This window comes from Hydra vulgaris, chromosome 09 (assembly GCF_038396675.1).
Source record: "Hydra vulgaris chromosome 09, alternate assembly HydraT2T_AEP".
Lineage (NCBI taxonomy): Eukaryota > Metazoa > Cnidaria > Hydrozoa > Anthoathecata > Hydridae > Hydra > Hydra vulgaris.
In genome coordinates, this window is record NC_088928.1 from 61,667,497 (window position 1) to 61,695,159 (window position 27,663).

The 27,663-nt window shown below is 26.2% G+C and overlaps 1 protein-coding gene across 1 annotated transcript in view; it reads right to left on the reverse strand.

Moving 5' to 3' along the window:
- LOC101237023 (spatacsin) overlaps positions 1 to 27,663 on the reverse strand; it is a 156,174-nt gene that overhangs the window by 12,504 nt on the left and 116,007 nt on the right. The window contains exons 36-44 of the mRNA XM_065806270.1: positions 26,690 to 27,019; positions 25,911 to 26,048; positions 25,758 to 25,815; positions 25,502 to 25,681; positions 25,140 to 25,390; positions 24,832 to 25,003; positions 16,113 to 16,189; positions 6,470 to 6,619; positions 5,052 to 5,212 (exon numbers count right to left, since the gene is read on the reverse strand). Of these exons, the coding sequence (XP_065662342.1) occupies positions 5,052 to 5,212; positions 6,470 to 6,619; positions 16,113 to 16,189; positions 24,832 to 25,003; positions 25,140 to 25,390; positions 25,502 to 25,681; positions 25,758 to 25,815; positions 25,911 to 26,048; positions 26,690 to 27,019 (1,517 nt within the window). The remainder of the gene's footprint in view (positions 1 to 5,051; positions 5,213 to 6,469; positions 6,620 to 16,112; positions 16,190 to 24,831; positions 25,004 to 25,139; positions 25,391 to 25,501; positions 25,682 to 25,757; positions 25,816 to 25,910; positions 26,049 to 26,689; positions 27,020 to 27,663) is intronic.

Consider the following 27,663-nt stretch of genomic DNA (forward strand, 5'->3'; position numbering starts at 1 on the left):
TTTGGAACAAAAATTGGTTTCAAGTATTTACTGGTCTCCATGCATTTACTGATATTCATTTTTTTATTCAATTGGTTAGTGTTTATACAGATTTCCTTATGATTGATTATATATCACTGGTTGTTTGTAATTAAAGTTTGCAAAGCAACATTCTAGGTCAGGGGGTAACTCGATAGTTGATTTTTATTTCTAAGTTATGTAACAGAATAAAATTATTTATCACATAACTTGTGTTTTGCAATTTAAAAATTTGACAAACTACATACATATGTTTTTGAATATTTTATTTGTCAAAAATAAAACAGTGTATTTAAGTACTAGAACTACATATTTGACCTTTAGGTTGTGGCGCAGCTAGCTTGTTTTTAGAAAAAGAAAAAAAAATAACCTTAAAAAATCCTCTTTGAGTATCCAGAATTTCTTGCGACATTTTGTCATTTAGGTGAATGACTTATAATTTCTATGAAAGTATTATGTAATGTAACAAAGAATTGTAATTCCAAGAAAAAAAAAAGGTATTGATTATTTAAATCTAGCATATATGACATAAAATTCCTGCTGTTGAGCTCTTATATATTACATTAGTTAATAAAATCATAAAACTAGATTGGCTGTTGCAAAATGCAACAGCCAATCAAGATGATCTATAAAACCATAAATGATAAGTGAGAAGGAACTGGTGACTAATGGTTAACCAATCCATTAACACCAGACAGTGTATTAAACTTCATAAAGTGTAACAAAACCACAGCTTATGACACTCATACTCATAACTTTATCTGCACAAGATTGATGTTTATGATGATGTTTACACAATATTTATGTTTATGATCATCATCATATGTTTATGATGATAATGTTGAAAACTATGATGATGGTGTTGAAAAATATGATGATGCTGTTGATAAATATGATGAATACAAGAAAGACTTACTAGAAGATTATCTTATATTGGAATGAACTAAACTTATCATTTTTAGCAAATAATTTTAGATTTATGAATTTAAATATAGTTTATGAAACTTTCTTAGAGAGCAAGGATAGAAGAGGGCAAAATACTATTTTATTGTTTATATTGAACATAAATTGATAGTCAATAACAATGTTTTGCCTTGAAATTGTTAAAAATTGATAGCCCAATTAGAAATGAAAAGAGATTTTTTAAAGATAAATAAACGTTTTATAAAAAGGTAACATCAAAAATCAATAAACCCACAATGATAAGCTTTTAAAGGTCATTAGGTCGGGTTTTTGAATAGAGAAACATTTACTTCCGAATCTCCATGCCCTAAAATGCTCATTTACATAAGAATTCTTTAGAACTCACAAATACACCACAAATATTAATTTTAAGTTTAGATGTTTCAACAGATGGTCTCATAATTATGTTTTTTAACTCATAAAGTTTTTTTATAACTCATTATTCTCTGATTCTATTAAAGCTATATCCGATGCTAATAATATTTTTTTTTCTTTTTTTGTTGTTGCAATTAATGATGATTAAATCATTTAATTACAAAATTTATTTAATAAGCCAATTTAATGTCGTTTCATGGTTTTAAGATTTAAAAAATCTTTTATATTCAATTTTTCTCCTTTTTTTTAAACTTGAATTGTTTTCTCCAATTTTTAATTTATGTATATATATATATATATATATATATATATATATATATATATATATATATATATATATATATATATATATATATATATATATATATATATATATATATATGTATATATATATACACATAATATATATTTATACATCATATATATATTTATAATCTATAATTTAAATAATATAAAATATAAATTATAATATATAATATATATATATATATATATAATATATATATATATATATATATATATATATATATATATATATATATATATATATATATATATATATATATATATATATATATAAATTAGTAAAAAACACTAATCTAACTTTTTTCTTCAACTTGAAGTTTCACCATTGCTGGATCATCAGGAAGAGTACCCTTCCTGATGATCCAGCAATGTGAAACTTCAAGTTAAGCGAATTGCTAATGCTGATGTTTATAATTAGCTAAATGCTAATGTTTATAATAAAATTTTATATAGAAAGTTTGAGTTTCATGTGTTACCACAATCTTCAGGCAAGTAGTAAAAATTTAATTTTGCTACAATTTGTTTAGTGGATGTTATGGTTTATATTTGTATTTTATATCATTACGAGATGGAAATTGTTTATTGTTAGGTTAATGTAATTATTGATTTGTTTTTAGTTAGCTAATAGTTGTGAAATAGTTACATGTTTCAATGCTTGTTTAAAATATTTGTTTAAGTGAAAATGAGCATTATTTATACGTTAAAAAAATATAAAATTAAAATTGGTATAAAAATATAAATAATATTATGAAATATATTACAATAGCTGTATGTAATATTACGCGTATCAGGCCTTGTTTTAAATAACAAAAGCTTAATGCATTAGCTTAATGTGAGTTTGACGTCATAAAATTCTCTTTAGCTTTTTATTTTTTAAAGACATCAGAACTACCGCAATATAATAAATTTCCGCAAAACGCGACCATAAAAAAAATAACTCAATTAACAAAAAACGATAAAGAAATGTTATATTGGAATGTTTATTTTCTTTATATTTTAAAAATTATTATTAAATAATTAAATGAAATATTAAATGTTTAACAAACTTTTTTTTTTCTCAACATTAATATATGAATTAAAAAATTAATTTACTATTTAAAATATATATATTTTTAAATTATTATATCTTAGTTTTTAATTTCTGCTTTGCTACTAAAAAACAATTTTTTATTTTAAAAAAGTTAGGGAGTAAAAAATTAAAAAATTAACATATTATTTATTTACTTTACCAGTGATTTGCATTTGTTTGTATCTTGTATTGGTTTGTTCAAGCGTGTTTGCGTTCAATATTTGCGCTTTTCAAGCAAAACAACCGATCATTACCATAACACAAAATAAAAATAAAAATAACATAAATAACAATAACATATAATATATAACTTTTTTGCTTTTTGTTATTCACTTGTTTTTACTGTTCAATAGAGGTTTAAAGAATTTCTTTTTATTGTTTTAAAAACGTGTATAAATAAATATACTTGGGCTTGCTAAATAAAGAAATGCTAAATAAAAAAATGATACACAAAAAAATTTATCGCAACATTTAATTATAAATATTTCTTTTATGGTTTTCTTTTAAGTTTCATTTAGTAACTTTGTATACAAAGCAAAAATTGAATAAACTTGTTTTTTGTTACTAATAACAATAAACAATTTTATTAATGATTTTTTATAAAATTTGTCATTATTTATCAAACTATATAGTATACTATACATTTTGATAAAAAAAAGTTTTTTCATAAAAAAGTTTTTTTCTTTGATAAAAAAAGTTTTTTCATTTGTACATAACCGTCAAAATTTATTTACATAATCGTCAAAGTAGTTTTTTGTAAAAATAATTACTTCTCTTATCTTACCGCTTAATAGAGCAATTTAAAAGTTTAATAAATATCAACTTAACGCTTTAAAACAAGCGCGTATGTGAGTAATTTATTAGTTAGCCTAAAGATATATGAAACAGAGTAATATAGTTATTGTTAGATGTTAGTTAGGTTTGTATCGAGCTTTGTAATTTTTAAATAAAAAGTTTTTTTTGTGGCGCCACTTTGATATAATTTTGGTTCTTTTATTTAGCAGTTCCTAAGGTTTTGGATACAATATAATAGCAAATTTCTCATATAGACATAGTGGGTACCTTTTGGAAATATTTGAGTAAGGGGTTGCAGACTTCAGAATAGACCATGTTAATATAGGGGTTTTGTTAAAATTGTTTTTCAAATCCCAGACGTGGTTTGATAGGGCGATAGGTTTTTTGTATTTAACATTACTGAATGATGATTTGTGCTTGTTATATCTAGTTTTCCATTTAGCTTCCATCAGTCAAATATAAACTTTGTTGGGTTGGTTTTTAGCTGCGATGATTCATTTGTATATAATGTTTGTGGATTTGTCCTTACCATTCAGCGGGCATTCTGCTATATTTTGATAATTGCATTTTGGGTCATTATTTTCAATTCTTTGGAAGATAATTTTTTTGTTGTGGTTTTTTATAATTTTTTCGATATTTTCAGTGCAGTTTAACTTAAAGTGTTACTGTTAAAAATTTTGTGAAGTTTGTAAGTTTTTTATTGTAAATTTAAAACATTTTAGCAATATTTGTTTTTGTTAGGTGCGGGGTTGAACCGTATGAAATTGCGTTTACGATTTTTATGGCGTAATTTTTGTTTGATCTGATATTTAAGGAAGCAGTTTTTGTATTCGCTACTTTTTAGTACTTGTTCATATTCATTTTTAAATTGATTAAATATAACTTTGTTTGAGGAATTTTGCAAAAGTCTGTTACATATTGAAGTATGTAAGTGTTTGATAATTAGAAGATGTGTGTATGTATTGAAGATTATCGTTGGGTTTTTGAAAGGCTTATGAATGTTTTGGGCTAAATTAAAGGTGACATCAAGGAAGTTAACTGATTCAAGATTTGTTTTTATATCTATTTGAAATCCTATATCTTGAAACTTTTGGATTATGTTTTTTTGCATTTGCTCTATTTCTTGGCCATTAGAATTACGTATTATCAACGAGCTATCATCACGGTAAAGCCCTATGTCCGTTTTTAAACTTATATTGGATAGTTTGTTGAGTATGTAGACTACATGATTCAGTTTTTTAATACAAGTTTTGTTGTTGTTGTTATAGAAAAGGGAAACTGTAACATCCACTTAACAAGTTGTAACAAAATTAAATTTTTACTACATCTCTGAAGATTATGGTAAAACATGAAACTCAGAGTTGCAATACTAAATTATATTATAAACATTAGCATTAAGCTATTTCCTGGTATTGCAGGTAACAGTAACATATATACTATATAGCTCTAGGTTATCTATTATATAAGTCAACATACAGTTACAACTAAAACAAAAATAAACTTAAAAAAATTAAAAAAAGTATACTTAGTAGCAAGTTCTGTGGCAATAGTTGTTAAACACTGATAACAATTAAACTGCTGCAGGTAACTGATGTTAAGGTTGTCTCTTGAAAGAACTATCTCAAACAGTGGATCAACCCAAATTGAAGGATCATGCAAACCATATATTTCGGCGACTAGAAAAGCCTGGTATTGTTAAAAAAAATTAGATAGTAAATAATTATCTCTGCAAGTAACCAGACAAATACTAATTACAAAAAAAAAAAAAAAAAAAAAAAACTTAACAAATTCTTATAAAGCCTTATACAATTCAGGGTAATGCATGATTTATTCTTAATAAAAAATAACTTGATAAAATAGTTGTTCTAAATTTTTCATTCTTCTATCACTCTTATTTTTATTTCATGATATTAAACTGAAATAGGGATGAAAAAATAAGTCTACATAGTTCTATTATGTACACCATCTTTAAATAAATGTGAAAAGAAAGAAAGTTTACATGTTGTGTTTCTTCAAAAAGAATACCAAAAGAGGTCTACCTTAAAAGATCGGTGTTCAACCAATTTCCAATAAGTGACAAGAACTACTCCCATATCAACCATATTCATTTATCAAAAGCTCCTACATATTCACCTCAATGGTTAAAAAATTAACAAAAGAACAGAATAAACAAGAATTTAATAAAAATGTAAAAAAATATTTGGAGAATAATTTCTACTTCGAACAGGTGCATATTGAAAAATAATTAAGTTATACATTACTTGTTTTTAGAGTTTTTTGCGTTATGACAATCAAACATTGGCAATGATGATTATTCAAGTCTAGCATTTTAAAAAAATGGAGAGAATAATGATTAGTGGATTAAAGATGACACAAAAAAGGTTAAGGAAACAAGATGCTTGAACTTCATATATGGGTGAAAAGGTATTATGAGAAACAGCCCATTCAAGAGCGGAAACAAGAAGGTTAAAAAAATGATAAAAAATTATTTCAATTGGAATATATATAGATGAAAAATTTAGGAAAAAATTAGAGGTAGTATCACCTCAATAATCATAGCATTGCGTGCACACATTTGCATGTTGTTACTGGCCTAGTATTAATAACAACAACACTTGAGTTTTATATACTTAGATAAGTATAATAGAAATACATATTAAATTATTCAAGTTAAAGTCAAATTGAATTTGTTTAAAAGTTGTTCCAGGAGAGTGTTAAGACAACAAGTTAAGTTATGTCAAGTTGACATTTAAACCAAGTTGATATTAACACTTGAAGTTGCTTAATAGTTGTTTTAATAAAGAATTAAGAAAATTAAATTTGCTAGTTACTCTAAATAATTAAAAGACGAGTGATTTGTAAATAAAATTTATTTACGAGAATAAAAAATAAAAAAATACATAAAAAAATAAAAACAAATCAAAAATTAAAAAGTAATAGAACCTCAAGAAAATTATCATGGTTATTTAAAAACTCTTTCACTTCTTGAATAGACAATCCTAATACACATTTTGCAGATGGGAGCAAATAAATTTGCAATTCAATTAAGCGTGCAGTTTGTAAGCATTTATGTGAATAATGATAGCAACCATCCTAAAATAAAAATTTTAACATATATAACCAATGAAATTCACTTCTGCATATTTATTCAAAGATAATATTTAATCTTTGCAGTAGCACCTTTTGGAAAAAGATGAATACTAATATAAAAAAATGATTTCTTTCATTCACAGATAAACACCTTTTGAGTATGAATGTATTATACCAATTACCCATAATACACATAATACATAAATACACGTAAACCCATATAAACTGAAAAATGTGTCAAACAAAGAAACCTCGAAATTTTAACAAATAATAAATTTTGAGATTCTCATTGATCGAAGATGGATTTTTTAAATAAAACTTTGAGAACAAAATATTAAAAAATTTGTATATAATTTTAGAATTATTCTTTTTGAATTTTTAAAACTTCTTTATGAGTTTACATATTTTACTATATTTTATATTTACTATATTTTATTACTATATCTAGTATATTATTATATCCTTCACTTATATAATTTATATTTTATGTATGTATGTATTATTATTATATTGATGTTATTATATTTGTATATATTTGTTGTTTTGTTACGAATGGTGACTCATGGAATGTCACATAACTAACTCTTGCTAAATTAATAAAAAAAAAGTTTCAAAAAATGTAATAACATTTTTTATGGATATTTTTTTTTGCATATTACCTGCAAAGTGTGCTAAATTGATTCAAAAATCTCCTTTCAGAAAAGCTACTAAAACTTATCACTAGAACAAGCTTTGTTGAGATATTAGTGAAAAAAGAAGTTTCCACATATCACTATTTACTACAGAATTAATCTGTTCATAAGAAAAAGTCTATTTGTTAAAAGTCTTTACTGATAGGGGGCTTTACTGATAATATACACTATATTTTTAGCTCGTTAAATGTTTGGGGAAAACTCTTGCCTATATGCCCTTTAGGTAATAGAAATTTTTTTTTTTAATAAACTCATCTTTTTAATGCTCTAAAAGGCTACTACAATATAGAAGGCTCATTTTTTACTTTAATATAAATTTTAAATGAAAATAAGAAATGCCAAAAGTCTTACCACTAGGGGAGATGGGTACCAAAATAAACAGGTACCCATCTCCACTGAAATAACAAGGGCAACTAGACAACAAAAAGTCATTATCTAAGATATTTAATCAAGGCAATAGCATTTGTTACAAGATCATATTTGAAGACCACACAGGTAAAACCACAGATGTCTATATTTTGAAAATTTTAAGTTTTATATATTTTTATGATATTTTAGTATTAAGCTATTTTAATTAAAAAATACATAACGAAAAATCTGATTTAAGGTTCTATGATCATTTAAAAAAAATCGCAACTTTGAAACAACCAATGTTGTCCCATGTTTACCAGGTAAAAAAACAGTTGTCCAAGTTATTTATAACTAAACCAATGATAATAAAAGAGTAAGTCACACAATTAACTTTTATCCTTAAGGAAAATACATCGGATGATATAAACAACATTATGTTCACAGAAAAATTAAAAAAAAAAAAACAGTTAAAAGAGGAAAAAAAAGTTTATTCGAGATCTAAGATAGAAATATCATGTAACAAGAATACCATGAAATTGTTTAATCTAAAGTATTTTGAAATTAAAGTAAAAATTGACACAAATAATATCATACTTCAACAAACAAACATTAATTCGACCCACTAGCCACAGCACTGATATATATGTATATATATATATACATATATATATATATATATATATATATATATATATATATATATATATATATATATATATATATATATATATATACATACATAGGTATATATATATATGTATATATATTGTCAATTCCGCGAGAGTGGCGGTCGCAACATTTGACACTTTTTAAACTATTAAAAGTGAACCAAAAATGTAAAATACTATCATATAATTTAGTATTTAAAAGTTTTAAAAGCATTTAAGTCTTCAACTTTTTTTCAAAAATTAACTCTATGTAGCGTGACGGTCATAACACTTAATTTTTACCACTTTTTGCTACACAAAAGGACTGTAAATAAACGTCAAAACACGCTTATACAACCTTTATTACAACATTGAAACCATGCTATGATATGATAAAACAGTTTTTTTAAATAACCTTTTTGCTTAAAAGTATTTTTAAGTAGTTAAAAAAAAAAAAAGAATTATGAAGTTTAGTTCGCATTTTTATTACTTTTTTTTCCTCTTTCTTGCGGAATTTTTTTTTTATAATGACAAAAATTTTCTCTTGAATATTTTCAATTATTTTGTTTTAATTCATTAGGTGTATTTCTGCATTCTAACAAAGTAAAAAATAGACTCAAATATATTGTAATTCTGATGCTGCTAACAATAGTTACAAAAAAGAGTGTTTTAGATGTATCACTCTAGCTCTGTCAGTGAAAAGCTGAAACATTTTATTAGAGAAAATGAGCTAAATATGCCAAATTATATGAAGTTAACAGGTAAACACAGCACACAAAAAAAGTGGAAGCCAAAACATCTGCTGATGAAAAGTTTGAAAACAATCTGTACACTTCAAGTTCAATGAAATTTTTTTCAAAAACAGATAATTTTTCAAAAAATATTGCATAGAAACTTTGAAAATGGGGTACGGTTTAGGTACAAATAAACTTTGGAGTCTAGCATGAGTTTGCAATTGAAATTAGAAAAATCTCTACCTCATTTGAAAAAGGGTCATTAAATCCTTGGTTAAAAAAAAATAATGCTGGTAAAGATTAGTTGATTGCATTTTTAAAACAAACCTAGGATTTATCAATTCAAAATCCAGAAGCTACATCAATCAGACAATTGTCAGCTTTTAATCAACACAATATGGGCATATTTTACAACAATATTCAAGTATTATTGCAAAAGTTCCAGTTTTTGCCTTTTCAGATCTGGAATGTTGACGAAACAGAGATTACAAGTGTCCAAACAACTCTAATGTCTAAAACAGTGGAAGTACAATTGAATTCAAAAGTTTCAGAATTGAAAATTCTGCTTAAATCTCTGTTGCAGTGTGAACACAGTAACCAACTAGTGACCCCAACTATAAAAGTTACGCTCACCTTAACATCTTGTATTCTGTTAAAAGTAATGTCTTTCCTTGTGCATTTCCAAAATATCTCATAAATGTTTTAAAGTACTGTGTACAGGAAGTTACTCCTTTCAACTACTCCAGGTCAGGTCAGGTTAAGAATTATCACGATCACCATGTAACTGATATTATGTAACCCAGTACTACCTGTCCCTGCTGCTTTTAAGAGTTTGATTTTTTAGGCGATGGCTAGGAGAAACAAACTCCAACTTGAAAATCCCTCTGCCTTTAATGAGGGTATAGCCATAAAACTCAGTTTAATAGTTCTGAGGCCGGATGGTAGTAAGGTTTTCCAAACTTTGTGGTAGCTCTCAGAAAGGCTGATTCCATCAACAGCTGTAAAATACCAGAGTATTTACTGTCCTATGTTGAGCATAAATTGTGTTCCTGTTAATGTTAAATAAAGCCTTAAGTTATGACTTTAGATTAATTAGCAGTACTGAGATAAATGCATAATCAATTGTTTGGGATGTCGTGCTCTACATCCCAAACAATTAACTATGCAGTTATCTCAGTGCTGCTAATTAATCTTAACTTAATATATAACTTAACTGAATGAGTGAAATTCTCTCTAAACTTAAACCGTGCCCAAAGTAACCCAAAATATTAAACATAAAAAAACCATCTCCACCATCTAAATGTTTCAATATATCTTTCACAAATATTCGTTTTCTTCGAAGTAACCTTTTATCAGTTTAATCTAAACTCTTGTAATTTTCATCAGACTGGTTTGCTTTATGTGAGACTAATTTAAATTTGGCTGTTCCTTTTCCAGGTTTTAGTGTTGATGGGTTCTATCCTTTGGTTCGCAAATACTCAAATATTCACATGTTTGGCTAGGTGGTATACTTACACACCAATTCAGCTATTTGTGTAGAAATCAGGTTTGAATCCTTTGACTGTTCTTTTATGTACTTCTGCTTAACACCTCTTCACCATATTGCCTTTCTCTTTGTTCTTTATTGTTCTCCTTCTTTTAGTTGAACTGTTTTCCTTGGTCTCTTGGAGGTTTGAGTTTACAGGAATTTACTGCATATACACACAGATATATATATATATCACAGATATATATATCACAGATATATATATATATATATATATATATATATATATATATATATATACATATATATATATATATATACACAAATAGATATATACATATATATAAATATATATACATATATATATTTATGTATATATATATATATATATATATATATATATATATATATATATATAATATACATACATATAATATATATATATATATATATATATATATATATATATATATATATATAATACATATATATAATTATATATATAATATATATATCTATATAATACATATATATATATAATATATATATATATATGTGTGTGTGTGTATATATATATATATATATATATATATATATATATATATATATATATATATATATAAACAACAGTTTTTTTCTGTATAGTTTTACGTAATTAGTTTCAGTTGTATATAATTTTTTTTTAATGAAAAAGCTATATTTGTATTCACCTGATGATTGCAACAGCATGAAACTTTAGGTTTCATGCTAATTGCAACTTAAAGTTGTGAAAATCACATTTTTATTTTCTACTATATATATATATATATATATATATATATATATATATATATATATATATATATATATATATATATATATATATATATATATATATTTTAACAACAAAGTAGAAAACGCACAAAATTTAAGAAAAAATGTTTTAAGAATACTAAAAACGGAGAAAAAAATAAATAACAATCTGACAAAAGAACAGAGGATATCTTTTAGAGAAATAAAAAACGATGAAACCATTGCTATATACCCGTTTGACAAAGGAACAGGTTTTGTAAGAATTGAACATTCTAAAGCTTTAGAAAAAATCCGTGAACAAATTGGTCCGACAAAAATTATTAGTGAAGACCCTACTGCCAGTTACGCGGCAAAAATTAGAAGATTTCTTTCAAAACTAAATAAAAAACAGCGTTTTTCTAAAGAGGAATACGAAAAAATATATCCAAGTGATCCTATCCCACCTCGAATGTATGGAGTAATAAAAGCTCATAAACCGGAAAAATCGTACCCTATGAGAATAATTATCTCTACCATTGGCACACCAAACCACGGAATATCAGAATTCTTAGTTAAGATAATACAACCAGTCTTAAATGAAAATCCGACACGATTAAAAAACTCTTTTGACTTTATAAAAAAAGCTGAAAATTGGAATGTCGCCAACAATGATATTCAAGTATCTTATGATGTTGTAAATTTGTACCCGTCAATTCCGTTAAAAGAAGCCACCGTTATACTTTTAGAACAATTAAGTAACAATTTATCATATAAAAACTTAACAAAACTAAGTATACCTGAAATAAAGCAACTCATAGAACTTTGCTTATATCAATGTTAATTTCATTGGAACAATGAGATTCACGTAATGGAAAACTCAGGACCAATCGGACTTTCTTTCATGGTTGTTCTCGCGGAATCTTTTCTACAATTCCATGAAAATAATGCAATTAAAATGGCTTTGACACAAAATCCGGCACTTAATCTAAAATCATTTTTAAGATACGTTGACGATAGTCATGCAAGATTTCCTAACATCAAACAAGCAAAACAGTTCCAAGATATTTTAAATCAACAACATCCTGCAATACAATACACAATTGAAGTTGAAAACGAAACAAAAACGCTTAACTTTCTTGACATAACCATTACAAAAAACACACTAGGAAAATATGAGTACAAAGTATATCGAAAAGAGGCAATCACTAACATTCAAATTAAACCGCATTCAAATCACGATCCAAATATTTTAACAGCTATATTTAAAGGTTTTCTCCACAGAGCTTACTCCATCTGTAGTAAACATCATTTGCAAAACGAAATAAATTTTTTAACTGACATGTTTATTGAAAATGGGTACGATGAAAAGCTATTGAGGAATATTACACACCAATTCCATCAAAAAAGACAAAATAAAAACAAAATTCCATCAGAATGCAACAATCTTCCTGTAGTGTCTTTACCTTGGGTACCAGGCCTTTCACCAAAACTTCGAAAAATATTCCGAAAAGCAGGGTACAGAGCAGTATTTAAATCAAACCCAAATTTAAGATCTTTATTAACATCAAAAAACAAAACAAAACTACCAAGTAACAGCCAACCTGGAACGTATATAATAAAATGCAACTGCTCCAAAGTCTACATAGGTGAAACAAAAATGCAGGTAAGTACGCGGATGCATCAACATCAGAAGAGCATTAATGAAAACAAGCCTAATCAATCTGCATTAGCATATCATAAAACCTTTTGCAAAGAAAATATTATTTGGGAAAAAACAAGAACGTTAAAAGTAGAAAATAAAAAGTTTGAAAGAAAAATTAGAGAGGCGTTAGAAATACAAAACAACATGTGCTCTGCGCGAAACGGCGGAATTAACCTTGATGAAGGCCAATATGTAAAAACTATGTTTTGGACGCCATTTTTAAAATTTAAAAATCAAAAGAAGCCATTCAACCGCTGACGTCAATAGTAACAATTTTATATAAACTATAACGATTAAAAATTATTGTAACATTTTACAAGCTGATGATGCTGGTATCTATAACCCAGCGAAAATTTCTTATAAAATAATATTATTTGTATTGAGAGAAACTGTATTTCTTGATGTTTTAAAATAATATATATATATATATATATATATATATATATATATATATATATATATATATGTATTATCATATATCTATCTATGTATATACATATCTATGTGTGTATGTATATATATATGTATTATCATATATCTATATATGTATATACATATGTATGTGTGTATATATATATATATATATATATATATATATATATATATATATATATATATATATATATATACACATACCTCGGAGTTAGGGTCAGGATTCAGCAACGCTGACCTAACTGTCAACTTGAATGTGTTAGAGGTCGGTAAAATATTGCCGAACTTATTTCTATGTTTTGTAGTAAGACCTTTGTATCAAATTATTTTTGCCAGCCTGATGACAATCTCTAAAAGATTGAGGTCAGCAAATTATTGCCGACCTCATTTTTCCTAATTCCGAGGGTTGTATATATTTATCAATTGCAATAAATATTACTACTGTTAATCATATCAAATGTTTTGGCCCATGGTATAACCATTTGAAGAAATAAAATAGAATTTCTGAAAGCATCATAATAATAAATTATCTTTAACTCTCTCAAGTAAGTTTTGAGCAATTATTTTCCATGTTAAAGTACATGATTCCGGACATTGTAGTTGCTTTACGACTGATTTAATTGATGATTTTTTGTGCATGAACAAGTATCTTTATTAAATGCTACATAGTTTTTATGTTGCATTTGTAAATTTAAAAATTAAATTGTAGTTTAAAACTTATGTTAAAAAAAACATTGTTTAGAATAACTTAGAATCAAAAAGAATTTAGTTAAGTCATAATAATTATAAACAAAATTTTTTTTGCAGCTATATTACATCATTTGATTTTATTAATTTAAAAAAATAAAATCACCATGAAATGATATTTTAGAACTATTGAGAATAACTCAAAATGTTATTATAATAGAGCCAAATTTAAATAAAAATCTTGTTTGCTTTTTTCATTATAATTCCAATCAACAAACTTTGGCATGCAATTGAAAAAAAATAAATTATCAAAACAATAATTATTGTTTACTTAAATTAATTTCCTAATGAACTAAATAAACAAATTGATTTACAAAATCACATTAGGGTTATTCCATATCAAAACACTAATAAAAAAACTCAAAAAATTAACCCACCATATTCGAATTACTTAATTTTAAAAATAAATATAATTAATTGCACCAAAAAGAATACCACAAGTTACTTTAAAACAAAATAATTTATGATTAGAAAAATTAAAAAAAACAAAAAAAATTATGTTTAAAACTTATTAACATTTTCTCCTATTATGCTTCCTGGTAACATCTACAGTAACACATAAACATTAATACATGTCAACTTTTACAAATTATAAACTTTTATATTTAATATTAAATACTAAAACATTGAATGTAAATTCAATGCAAGTTTAAATATTAAATGTAAATTTGTTTTCAATATTACTTAAAAGTTAACATGCTTACTTTAAAATACTGTTAAGATAATGATTTATTTATTTTCAAAATTTTATATTATCAATGAATAGATAAATATCTAATAGCGCAAATAATATTTTAAAATTTAATTTTCTAATAAGTTTGATTTTCTTTTTAAATTACTGATAGATTAAAGCTGATAGACTGGTTAAAACTGATAAAGAGAAGAATTAGGATTTTTTTACTCTTGTTGATTGTGTTTAAATGAACTACGAGATTATTTAAATTGTTAATTTACAGTTATTTAATTTGATAATAAAAAAAATGCCAAAAAAACAATGTCATCTTTTTAGATAAACTATGGATGTTAAATCTCTACTATACTATAGTACTAAATAAATGTCTACTGAAAAAATCTATATAATATGTTATTTCAAAGAGCTATTTCAAATATTTAACAAAAGGGCTGACTGTAGGTAAATCAAAAAAAAAGAAAGTATATTTGCTTAAACACAACCAGATAACAAGGTGTTACAAAGTTTAGAGGTAAGAGTTTTGAGTAAAAATAGATAGTAAAAATAAGTCTCCTTGAATGTAGAGGCCCTTGGAGCCTTGGGGAGTTAATCTAATTAGAAAAAATATTTTATTAAAAATTCATTTATTTCAGACATTCAGTAGACAAATACAGACATCTAGTAGACATATACAAACATCGAGTAGACATATACAGACTGACAACTTTAAGTAATAAGTAATATGACAAAGCCTGCAAACATTCTTTGATGATAAGCCAATAAAATAAATGGACTATTTCGGAACAAATTTGAAAGCAGAACAAATTTGTAAGAAAAACAAATTTGTAAAAACAACAAGCTATAGTATTACTTCACAATAACACACACTTTGATTTTGATATACAAGATGAAGCTATGATATTGTCTAGTTCCTGTTATTGCTTTTACATTTGTAAATCATTCACTAAGTAATATTCATGTTTCTGTAAAATTTCTCATTTTAATAAATATAAAATTAATACTTTATATTTTTAATTAAAAAATTTGAGTATTTTTCTTCAACATTACTAGACTTCTTAGTGATGTTATCACAATACAAGCTTGTTATTACAAGCTCATCCTACCTATACCCACAATTAAATTTTTATATCAGAGTTTTTTTTCCCAATATAACCTGCCCCAATATTTAATCAGTTTAACCTTATGATCAAGGCATACTTTGAGCATTAAATTTAGGAATTCACAAAATTATGAATTAAAATACCTTTCGAAAATAATCAGATGCATAAGAAAGTGACTGTTGGATATCTTTTAATTCAGACATAACCTCTTTAGTATGCCCTAAAAATGAAATGCCAATAAATAGAATAAACTATGTGATGTAATAATAACATATCAAATTATAGTATTTATGTATTTTGCTGATAATAAAAAATTTACAGTAACTTGTATACAAAAAATTAGTATTACAGTAACTTGTATAAAAAAAAATTTGCATTAAAATGGCCAGAAGAAGGCAAACTTAGTCACTAAACCCTGATGCAAGATTATGAGTTATAGTTTTACCAAAAATAACATGTTTAGCTAGATACTAGATCTGTCAGTACTTCTGTTATATTCTATTATTAGTCCAGTATTAGATCAGCACATCAGCATACCAACAGATTATTAAGGTTTACTGGACAAAAATTATTTTACCTCAAAGTAAGTTAAGTTCATTATGGTCAACCATTAAAAGGGTACACAAAACAACAATAATGTTCAAATAACCACCTACCAAGAAAAAAATCTAACAAAAATAAATGAAAAGTTAATAATTAAATACAAAAATCACAAATTGATATTTACCCAGCCCAAGATAACTCTATAGCTCTATAACATGATTACTCTAGTTCTCATAAAAACAAGGGCTGAAACAATTTGTTGCCAGGATTCTATCCTGTTTACAGCCAAAATTGCTATTAACATTATGTTTCCCAAATTAAAAAATGCTGACAATAACATGAGCAAGAAAATGCGTACAACTTTAATAATTTGTATGCATGAACACAAAACTGATACAAATTGATTTCTGCAATACCTGAGTAACACCCAAAGCTTTGTTCAAGTTGAGGAAAAAGTAATTACAGTATCTTCATCATTTAAATATAGAAAACTTTTGGTAGAGTTTGAAAGATTATGTACTTCTAATTCTGCTCTGAAACGAGCATCATTTGAGTCTGATCCTCTGGATTTGACTAAAGTAACCTAAAATGGTACCTGAGTGTATAAGTAATCATTTAAGTATTGAAGAAGAGCTTGATCATGTTATTAAAGAGGGACACTTACAAGTTAGATATGAGATGTTAGGACACTGTTACAATAAGTTAGATATGAGACGTTAGGACACTATTACAGCAAGTTAGATATCAGTATATATATCAGGGCTTATTCTAGAAAAAAAATTTGGGCGGCGGTACCTCTCTGTCCTGGCAAAAAATCAGCGTTTTTTTGCGAAAAAAACAATGTTGCCAAAAAACAATACAATGTACAAAACAAACAATGTTGCCAAAAAACATAAAAAAAAAAAAAGATCCTCAAATTTTAATTTGGGCAGCGCCCTAATACGGTCAACACTGTCGAAAACAGTCTAGAATAGCCCCTGTATACTATATATATATATATATATATATATATATATATATATATATATATATATATATATATATATATACATATATATATATATATAAATATATATATATATATATATATATATATACATATATATATATATATATATACATATATATATATATATATATATATATATATACATATATATATATATATATATATATATATATATATATATATATATATATATATATATATATATATATATATATACATATATATATATATATATATATATATATATATATATATATATAGAACCCTTATATGTTGTTCGAAAGTTTTTTCCATATTTTGTTGACAAAAAGTAAAAATTAAAATGCAAGACCGGAATTTTTTTTTTTTATTAATGATAGACTGCCTGCCTCAACCAAACCCTCAGTCGATGTAGCAGCACTCCCTTGCGGGTCAGGCTATTTGTCAGTCGATGTAGCAGCACTCCCTTGCGAGTCAGGCTATAAGATAGTCGATGTAGCAACACTCCGCGCATGATTTACAGTAAAAAAAATAAAAATAAAAACATTTTATTAAAAAAAATAAAAATAAAAACATTTTATTAAAAAAAATAAAAACAAAAACATTGCTTATATTGATAAAAACATTCAGAATGTTTTAAAAACATTCAGAATGTTTTTAAAAACATTCTGGTCAATTAAATTTGCGTTTTTGTGGTTTTTTTATAAAACAATTAATTTGTAATTAAATTAATGGTTTTGACTTTTGTCCAACACGCAAATGTTGGACGAAAGTGAAAAGTAATTAAAAGTAACGTATATGTTGGCGTAAGAATCACTTTTTTCCTTCCGTGCTTCCCAAACGCAACAAACTATATATATATATATATATATATATATATATATATATATATATATATATATATATATATATATATATATATATATATATATATATATATATATATATATATATATATATTTAAACAACTTCAAAAAGTATTCTACACAATAGAGTGCTCAATGTTCTTAAAAGAACGGAGCAATTATATTAGTAGTAGAAAATCACTTAACAAAATTTTTTTCCATTTAACACTGTGTTTCATCAACAAAGATTCATCAGAAATATATATATATATATATATATATATATATATATATATATATATATATATATATATATATATATATATATATATACATGGGCAATTCCATGCCATTGCATTCAGACATTAGAGGAGATTTTACAAGAATTAAAGTATTGCTAATGGTTTTGAATAACTTTTCCAAATAAATATGAATTTGATATAACATATTACACCACAAAACGCTGTCAGAACTTATGTAGATTACATTTCATTCGACTTATGGTGCCTAAAAGTAATGTTGCATTTAAAACGATAAAATTAAGCAAAACAAAAATAGCATGTACTCTTTTAAAATTCTCTGAAACTATTAATGCCAAACATAATAAATGAAGTTATTCTCAAACATAAATGGAGTTATTTTCAAACATTATAAATGGAGTTATTCTCAAAGCATAGTCTTAAATATTAAAATAATATAAAGTTTTTGGTATCCAAACATATATTACGCATAAATTTTCTTAGCTAAATCAAAAGATATACATGTTGTGGTCAAACAAAACCATTCATTGTGTTCAGATATTCTGTATTTATAACAAAACTGAGTTCATATCTTTGCCCAAAAATGTGTTTTTACAATGTTTGACAGAAAGATATACAAAGACACTCATCTTAAGCTATTTAAATAGTTGACAAGGTGTTCTTTTGGGAAGTGGCGGATAAATCCAATAATTTTGGGAGGTAGCAGTATGCAAACAATTTCCTCACGAGAGTACACTGAAATGTCCTCAGTTGGAGGGTAAGTGTAATACTTAAGTGTTAATAGTATTAATTATAACAATCTTTGGTGTAGTGAATGTTTTAAAATTTTTCTAATCTCAACGCATGACATTTCAAAAATAATATGGCCTATGAATTGTAAGAAAAAAAAAGTGGCAATGTTTATGCCTAAGTCTTACTTTATGTACTTTGATGATTGCCTTAGAGACTTACTATTGTTATTAAGGAGACTATTAATTGTATTTTTGATGATACACTTCCATCATTGAAGAATGGCTTATGTTATACCTTACTTTAAAAAGGACAGTCTAACCAATATATAAAGCTAGCGTCCAATAATTGAAATTCTTGATCTATCAAAAGTTTTTAAGTTATTTTTATACCAGCAAATTTTTCTTTTTTTTGAACCTCAATTAGATGCGTGATTGTGTGTAAATGGAAAATGAGCACTTTGAATTCGCTTCACAAAGCAGTGTCTCAGAAAAACAGGCAAAATAGTATAAATTCAGTAAAGGGCATTGTTTTAACTTCCTTAAACCCACCACTCCACTGTTCAAAAGTCACTTCATCTGCACCATCCACCAATTCCAACCAGCATTCAGTAAACTTCTTATATTGAAGATTACCACAATGTTCATAAAAAAGTAACATACACGCTTTGTGGGATGGATCGAAAACAAATTTTTGATGGATGGGTTGACCAAGTATAGTGGCGAGTGAGCTGATCATAAACTGAAAATTACCATGTATAGCACACACGCATACATTTGCTGGAATTTCTTTTTTCGAGCTTAACATAAAATGGTCTGCTGGAAGTGAACTTTGAAAATTTCACAGACACACCAGCATTGTCATTCTTGAATATTTCAAATACTTTATTCAGTATGAATAGCAAATGATGAGTTTGTCTTTTCTCCTGAGTGACTTTACTGATAGTAACATCTTTGATGCCAGGTGCATATCAGGAAATATCGTCATCTTACTAATTCATAAAATTTATGAATTTTTTTTTGGAGAGTGAGACAATTCTTCTGTTCAATAAGTGTACTACTTGGCTCACCATTATTAACTACTCACAAACCAATCCTTTTGCCCACTTCTACAAACACAACCCGCCGATGGTCTTCATCCATTGGTTAACTCTTCATAACTCTGTTCACTGCCTTACCATAAAACTGTGGTAAAAAATGTTTGTCAATCTGTGGATGTACTTTCTGTGTCTTTTTTTTTTTTTTCTTGCTTCTCTGTCCCTTTTATGTTGTTCTTCTAATTGATCAGGTGTCATGTTTTGTCTCAAGGAGCGTACTCTGTTCATTTCTTTCACTTTGTAATCTGGATGAAAGTGTAAAATTTTTTTGAAGCTAAATCCCATATCTAAAATAAAATAGTATTAAAATATAAATTATGACAAGCGCTTAAATGGTTAATCCAAATTAATTTCCTTAATTGTTAACTTTTGTTAACAGTTGTTTACAACTGTTTGGTATGTTGAATTTAAAAACATAAAAATACAGACATTTTTTTATATAGGGTAATGCAAATAGTGTATTGGATGTTTTAATTAAGGTTTGCCCTAAGTTAGAAATACTTCACTATGTCACATTCAGACATTTTATGTTGTGTTCAGACATTAAGATAAAGACGTTCAAAAACTGCATGTTGCGTTGAGAAACTTCATGTTGCATTCAGACAAATTTAAAAATCATGTTACTTAACGACATAAACACATATATATATATATATACACACATCTGTGTGTGTGTGTGTGTATATATATATATATATATATATATATATATATATATATATATATATATATATATATATATATATATATATATATATATATATATATATATATATATATATATATATATATATATGTATATATATATATATATAAATGACTGAAATTAAAGAAATGGGAAAATGGCAATGTTGATTATTTAGAAAGCTTCATTTCTAATGACATTGAAACCATCAAGTGTTAAAAGGATCAATTATTGTTGGCAATGCTAGATTTTAAAACAGGACTTTTTAAAGGGTTGAGAGAAAGTTGTTTAACTACAAAAAGACTTTCAGGAGTCGTTGAATTTATTTAGAAAACTCATACATTTATTCAATATTTATTTATACAATAACTTAGATAAATTTAATAAATAAAACTTTTTTTGTAAATTGAACTCTATTTGTTAAGTATACTTAATTCTATGATATTTCGAGGGGATATATATAACTAAATATCTTTAACAACAAGAGTTATTTCCATATCAGGTTTCATTTTAAAAATTTATATAATTAAACTCTTTTGAATCATTCATATTTTGTTCTCACGTAGAATTTAAAGAAACGGTAAGTTACTCATAATTATTAATTACTATTTTCTATTTGCTTTGTGTTATTTCTATATATTAAAATTATTTTTTTAATACATGCGCATACATGCATGTGTACATGTTTGTCTCTTCTAGTGTAAGAGTATGTTATGTTTATATGTATTTACATACTTGTTTATATTCACACCACGCGCATCCCTCACCACCCTCATGAGATCTCTAAGAATGTTGGAGCTGTATTTAAAACTGGGATAGGGATTGAGATTTTTGACTTTTGTAGTGTAGCCCTATTATATTGCAATATTGACTAGCATGTCGTAAAGTGCAGGCAGTGAGATCTGTTGCAATGACACTCCCCTGACAAGTGGCATTAGTGCAGGACTCGGGCTCTCCAAAATGTCATTGGTGATTGCAGTGCATTCCTGAGGAGCGGGATCACCATTATCCACTACTTAATTCTAATTGGTTATCATGGCACCAATATTTTTTTACCTCTTACACCCACGTATTATAGCGCTTTGTGAGCCTTATATTATGAATTTGTTACATTAACGACATTTATATACTTCTATCTCACACAGGTGATTATCAGTTTTCAGTTTATTATCTAGAGTTTAGACCATAAATAGTAGCACATTTATTAGCCTATTTTTTCTTTTTATATTGCCCGTACTTACATTTTTTATCATTTTACTTTATATTTTGTTATCTACTTATTTTATTGTTTTTGTATGGTGCGATAATTTTAGCCATGGTTTTAGTCTTTAATAGAAGACCTTTTAGTTTTAGTCTTTATGGTTTTAGTTTTTACCAGAAGATTGATATTGACTTGTTTACTCATAGACCATTGTTTTATCATTTGTTTAGTATGACTAGAGGGTGAGTTATTGTTCACCGAATCCCTGAGCCCTAAAATTTTCTTCCTCCTACAAAATAGTCTTTACATTCATTTATGATTCTCACCCAATAACATCATCTACAATCTACTTCTATTTTCACATCTCCCAGTTCTACGTAACTGGGCAGCTCCGTTGGTCACTTTTTGTGACCATTGTGTTGCATATAATATGTTTTCACTTATTAACTTCTACTTAAATTAATAAATTTTAATGTAAAACTATTAGTCAAAAATTACTGCAGGAGGTAATTCTTGTCCAATTTTGCTCATTTTGGTCTCGCTTGACTAATACTTTATAGTGAATAAACATAACGTACTTACACTAGAAGAGACAAACATGTACACATGCATGTATGCGCATGTATTAAAATAAAAAATTTTAATATATAGAAATAACACAAAGCAAATAGAAAATAGTAATTAATAATTATGAGTAACTTACCATTTCTTTTATGGCTGAAATATGTCTTATAAATATAATAAGTAAATACCACTCATAAACATCGAAATTAAGTTAAGATGTTTTTTGGTTAGTACAAAAGTAGTTAGTAGAAAATGTTGTAACTCCGATAGTATGGAAAATCTAAATCTTGCCTGATAAGTAGAGACAATAGCTATCATACAAAACAGACTCAGATTAATTAAAAAATGATTAGCCAGAGATAAAAAAATACAAACATATAATCAGTTGGCAGAGAATAGTGAGAAAATAAACAGATGAGACAAGAAATACAATTTTTTACTAAAAGCTTATAACCACTGAAAAATGTAACGTTAAAAAACAATATTGTTGACAAAACGACCAAAATAACGTTAGTGAAGACTGTATAGTGCAAACCGCAAGAAACTAACTTAGCAACGTAAGATCAAGAAAATTGGAAAAGAAACAAAAAGCCTAATGAGATCATGATGATTCTAATTCAGATGAATTATTTGCTAAGAACTTTTCACAGAATGGGTCTTTCAGTGAATGGTGAACTTTAACTCTGTTAAAACTCAATGAGTCATTTACCTTTTGTCTTCTAAGATTAACTCTTACTTTTGATCTCTTTTGGAAACCATATATCAAATCGATTGGAAAATTAACATCTGCTAAGGTTGCATCTCTTTATTGTGCTCACCACTTTCTTACTCCGGAATCTATTCTTTATCTCTATAAGTCTCAAAATCATTGTAAATTCATCCTTGGATTTTAGTAGGTCCATAGTTGGACCTGCAGCCAACTTTCAACAATTGTCGCATCATCATAATGTTGCTTCTCTTTCTCTTTTCTATAAATACTATAATGAGCACTGCTCTAAAGAGCTAAAAACTTATTCTACTAAAATTCATTCTTGTTACTCGTCATTCAAATAAGTCTAATCCTTTTACTGTAACTGTTTATAAGTGCCCAAAATATTCTCATTTGTCTAGTTTTTTCCCTCAAACATCAATCCTTTGGAATTTGCTCCCTTCTTTTTGTTTTCCTGATTCATACAAATTGTAATCTTTTAAGCCATCTGTTAATCGTTATCTTTCTTTATAAACTTCATCTTTTCTCTTCTGGTATTTCCAACTCTAATAGCGATTGATTGCAGCCTTGTTTGAAGAGAAGATAATTAAAAAAATAAAAAATAAATATTTCCATATATGTGGTAGTGGTGTAGGGTAGAATGCTCGCTTCATAAGCAAGAGGTTCCGAGTTTGATTCCCGCCTCGTCCCTGGTAGTATCGCGCTCAACTTGTTTCTCCACACAGCGGCCTTGTTCGTCAAGGTTCATGTTTCAGAGTTATAGAGTTGAGAGAGGGTTATAACCACAAGTAACCTCCTCATCTGTAGTGGCCTTCTCGACCTTGGGGAGATGAAGAACAAAAAAAAAAATATATTTTTACTGCAATAATCTTTGTGCAAATACAATTTATAAATGATTAACTTTTTACATTAGTTTATAAATATAACTTCATAAAAATATAAAGCAATAACTCTAGGTATAATAAGAAACTGTGTGAAATTATAATAACACTTTTAACAGTTAATAACATAATGTTATAACAACATAAGTTGAAATAACAAGTTAATTGAACCATAAGATAATTAATATAATTAATAATAAATAACATAATTAAAAACATAATTAAATAACAACTAAAAACAACAAAATAAAATAATATAAAAAAAACTATGCAAATATTATGAAGCATGATAAATAACAATAATAATTATAACTACACATTAAAGAGTTTTTTTAAACATTAAAAAAAAATCATTAACAACCTGCTTTCAGTTTTTCTTGAACAAGTTCTATTTTGTTCTCAGCTTGTTCCTGAAGCTTTTCAGCATACTCTCTGTACATTCCAAAACCAACTAAAATCAATTCAAAGTTTTCTTTGTCTTCTTTATGGTATGTCAACATAAAATCAATCAATGCTTGCTTTAACCTTCCTTCCTGGTAAGTTTAACTTTAAAGCTTATATATTTTGCAATAAAGTATTAATTATTATACGATTTTATATCATTGACAAACATGAAGGAAACCCTTTATATACAAACAATATAAAGACTTTCAAAATGATGATACATACATTATATATTCCCTTTTTACAAAGGTATTCAAAATGATGATGGTTATACAATGTTTCAATAACATAAAACATCTCCTTAAAACGACCCACATGTGTTAACAAACGCACAAGCAGATTGTACTGATGACCGGCTGCCAATAAATTAGAGGAAATACGTGCAGCTTTCAAGACATTTGCAATCCCTTCCATATCACAGCTAATTGTAGCACAATGATGAGCACAAATCAATAGATCAACTAAGTACTTCCAATCTTTAAAGAAAATCATATAAAGTAATTTTGTAAAATAATAAAAAATAGGCATTTTTTAGAAACTTTTTACTAAAGTAAATGAATCCTAATGAGTCATTAAAAAACATTTACTTTTTGGTCTAATCTCATTTATGCCTCTATTATTATTCATCCTTCTAGATACTTCATACACTTCGTTAAGAATCTTTTGACCAACACAAGAAGGCAAACTTGTTAACTGAAGTAGTGATACAATATCATCAAATGATGGCAGCTTCATATTTTCGTTACTAGATTGATGTGTATCTGTCTCTAAATCAAATGCAAAAACATAGATATTTACACATCTGTCTATCAGGCTCATTATTTCATTTAACAAAGTATGTACCTATGCCACAGTCTATTCTGATCATGCTGATCATGGAGTCTGCAACAAATGTTACTACCTGAAATAAAAAAAAGCTGATGATTTATAACTTTTGGTAACAGAATAAACAACATTTTTCAAATAAATTTCAAATAAAATAGAAAAACAACAAACTTCTGTATTCTCTAGTGAAAAAAGATTTATAAATTGCTTGGATAACTGTTTTCGTTTATCAAAACCTGCTTCCAAAATTTTTTTTAAAAGATGAAATTTATCTTGCGAATTAATTTCATCATATGATAATTGCAATGCCTAAAAAAAGTAAATACTAATAATATAATAAATGTAAAACAACATTTAAAAATAAAAACAAAATTACAGAATAGCAATAATAATAGTAATGATAAATAATTAAATAATTATATATTATCAACTTTTATTTTTTATTCATTTTCTTTTGTTATGTAATGATTTAAATTAATCGAAACAACTGAATAAATTTTTTTTTCTGGTCATTTAAAACAAGTTGAAAAAAAAAAAAATTATACATTAATATCACCAGTCATTTAACATCATTAGCCACATAGAACTACCATATTACTTTACTTAACTGTGACATGAATTAACTAGAATTACATGTTTATTTTATAGTTTAAAAGCTGAACTTGAAAACTTTTTTTTTGATTTAACTATTATTTGAATTCAACTATGTATTTCCAGCTAAGCTTTATCACATGATCATAATTAGCATGATTATATAAATTATATAAAAAATCATATTATTATATCAAATAATCATATAATTATATAAAAAATTATAATTAATAACTAAATAATTGACTCAAAATCAGAAAAAGTTTTTTGTTCTATTTTTCTGGTATACAAGTTTAAGTAACGAAAAATTGACAGTAATTGACAGCAAATGATTTTTCAAAAACATAATAATTACTAACACTAGCAACTTTAAATATTAATAATTCTTTTTGACAAATTTTCTTCCCATGTTTTGCACGAAGGGCTAATTTTTCCAAAGCATTGAGAACATCTTCAATAAAAACAAAATCATGCATTTCAGAAAAAGGAGTAGAGTTGGAGTTAATACTAGAAATGCTTGTTGTTCGTGAAAAACTTGTACTAGCATCAAACACACTGGATGCAGAAACATGGTTACTAGTGGCAGTGGATGCAAAAACATGGTTACTAGTGGTAGATGCAAGAATAGCTTTAACATTATTGCTAACAGACTCTACATTTAATTTACCTTGTGCAAGCATCATGCATGTCTATAAAAAAAAACAAAAACTATTACATCTAAAATAAAAACAGCACACATACATACATAGAAATCTTTAATTTAATGAATAAATATTCATATTTATTATCTTTTTACAAAAAATATACAACTATTATAATATCATAAAGGATACTATAAAAACATCAATCTGACACACTCTGTTTCTTAGTCAATGCTGACTAGTTAATATCCGGCTAAAACATTAGTTTACCTTAAATCCCTTAAATTACATTAGAAAAAAAGTCGTGAATGAATCCTATTTGACACTTTAAAAAAAATGATCTAATTGAATAGTTAATCTAACTGATACCTGATTCATAATCTTATCATGAAAACAATCATTTTAATTCAACTTTACTAAAACCATACACTTTCGGTTTTATTAGAAGTCATAAATGCAGAACAGCATTGAATGCAATAATATAATTGTAAAAAAATTTTTCAAGGATAAAGAAAAGCTAACTTGTGAGATTTTTGATACCTGCAAAAAAGTGACGATAACAATTCTGTAATTTATTTTTAAGGTTTCATAATAACTACAAAAATCATATGTAAAACTCAAGATTTACTGTTTTATCTTTCAGATGACTAATCCTTAAGAAAAACACTTACAAACAGCATCAACTTCACATA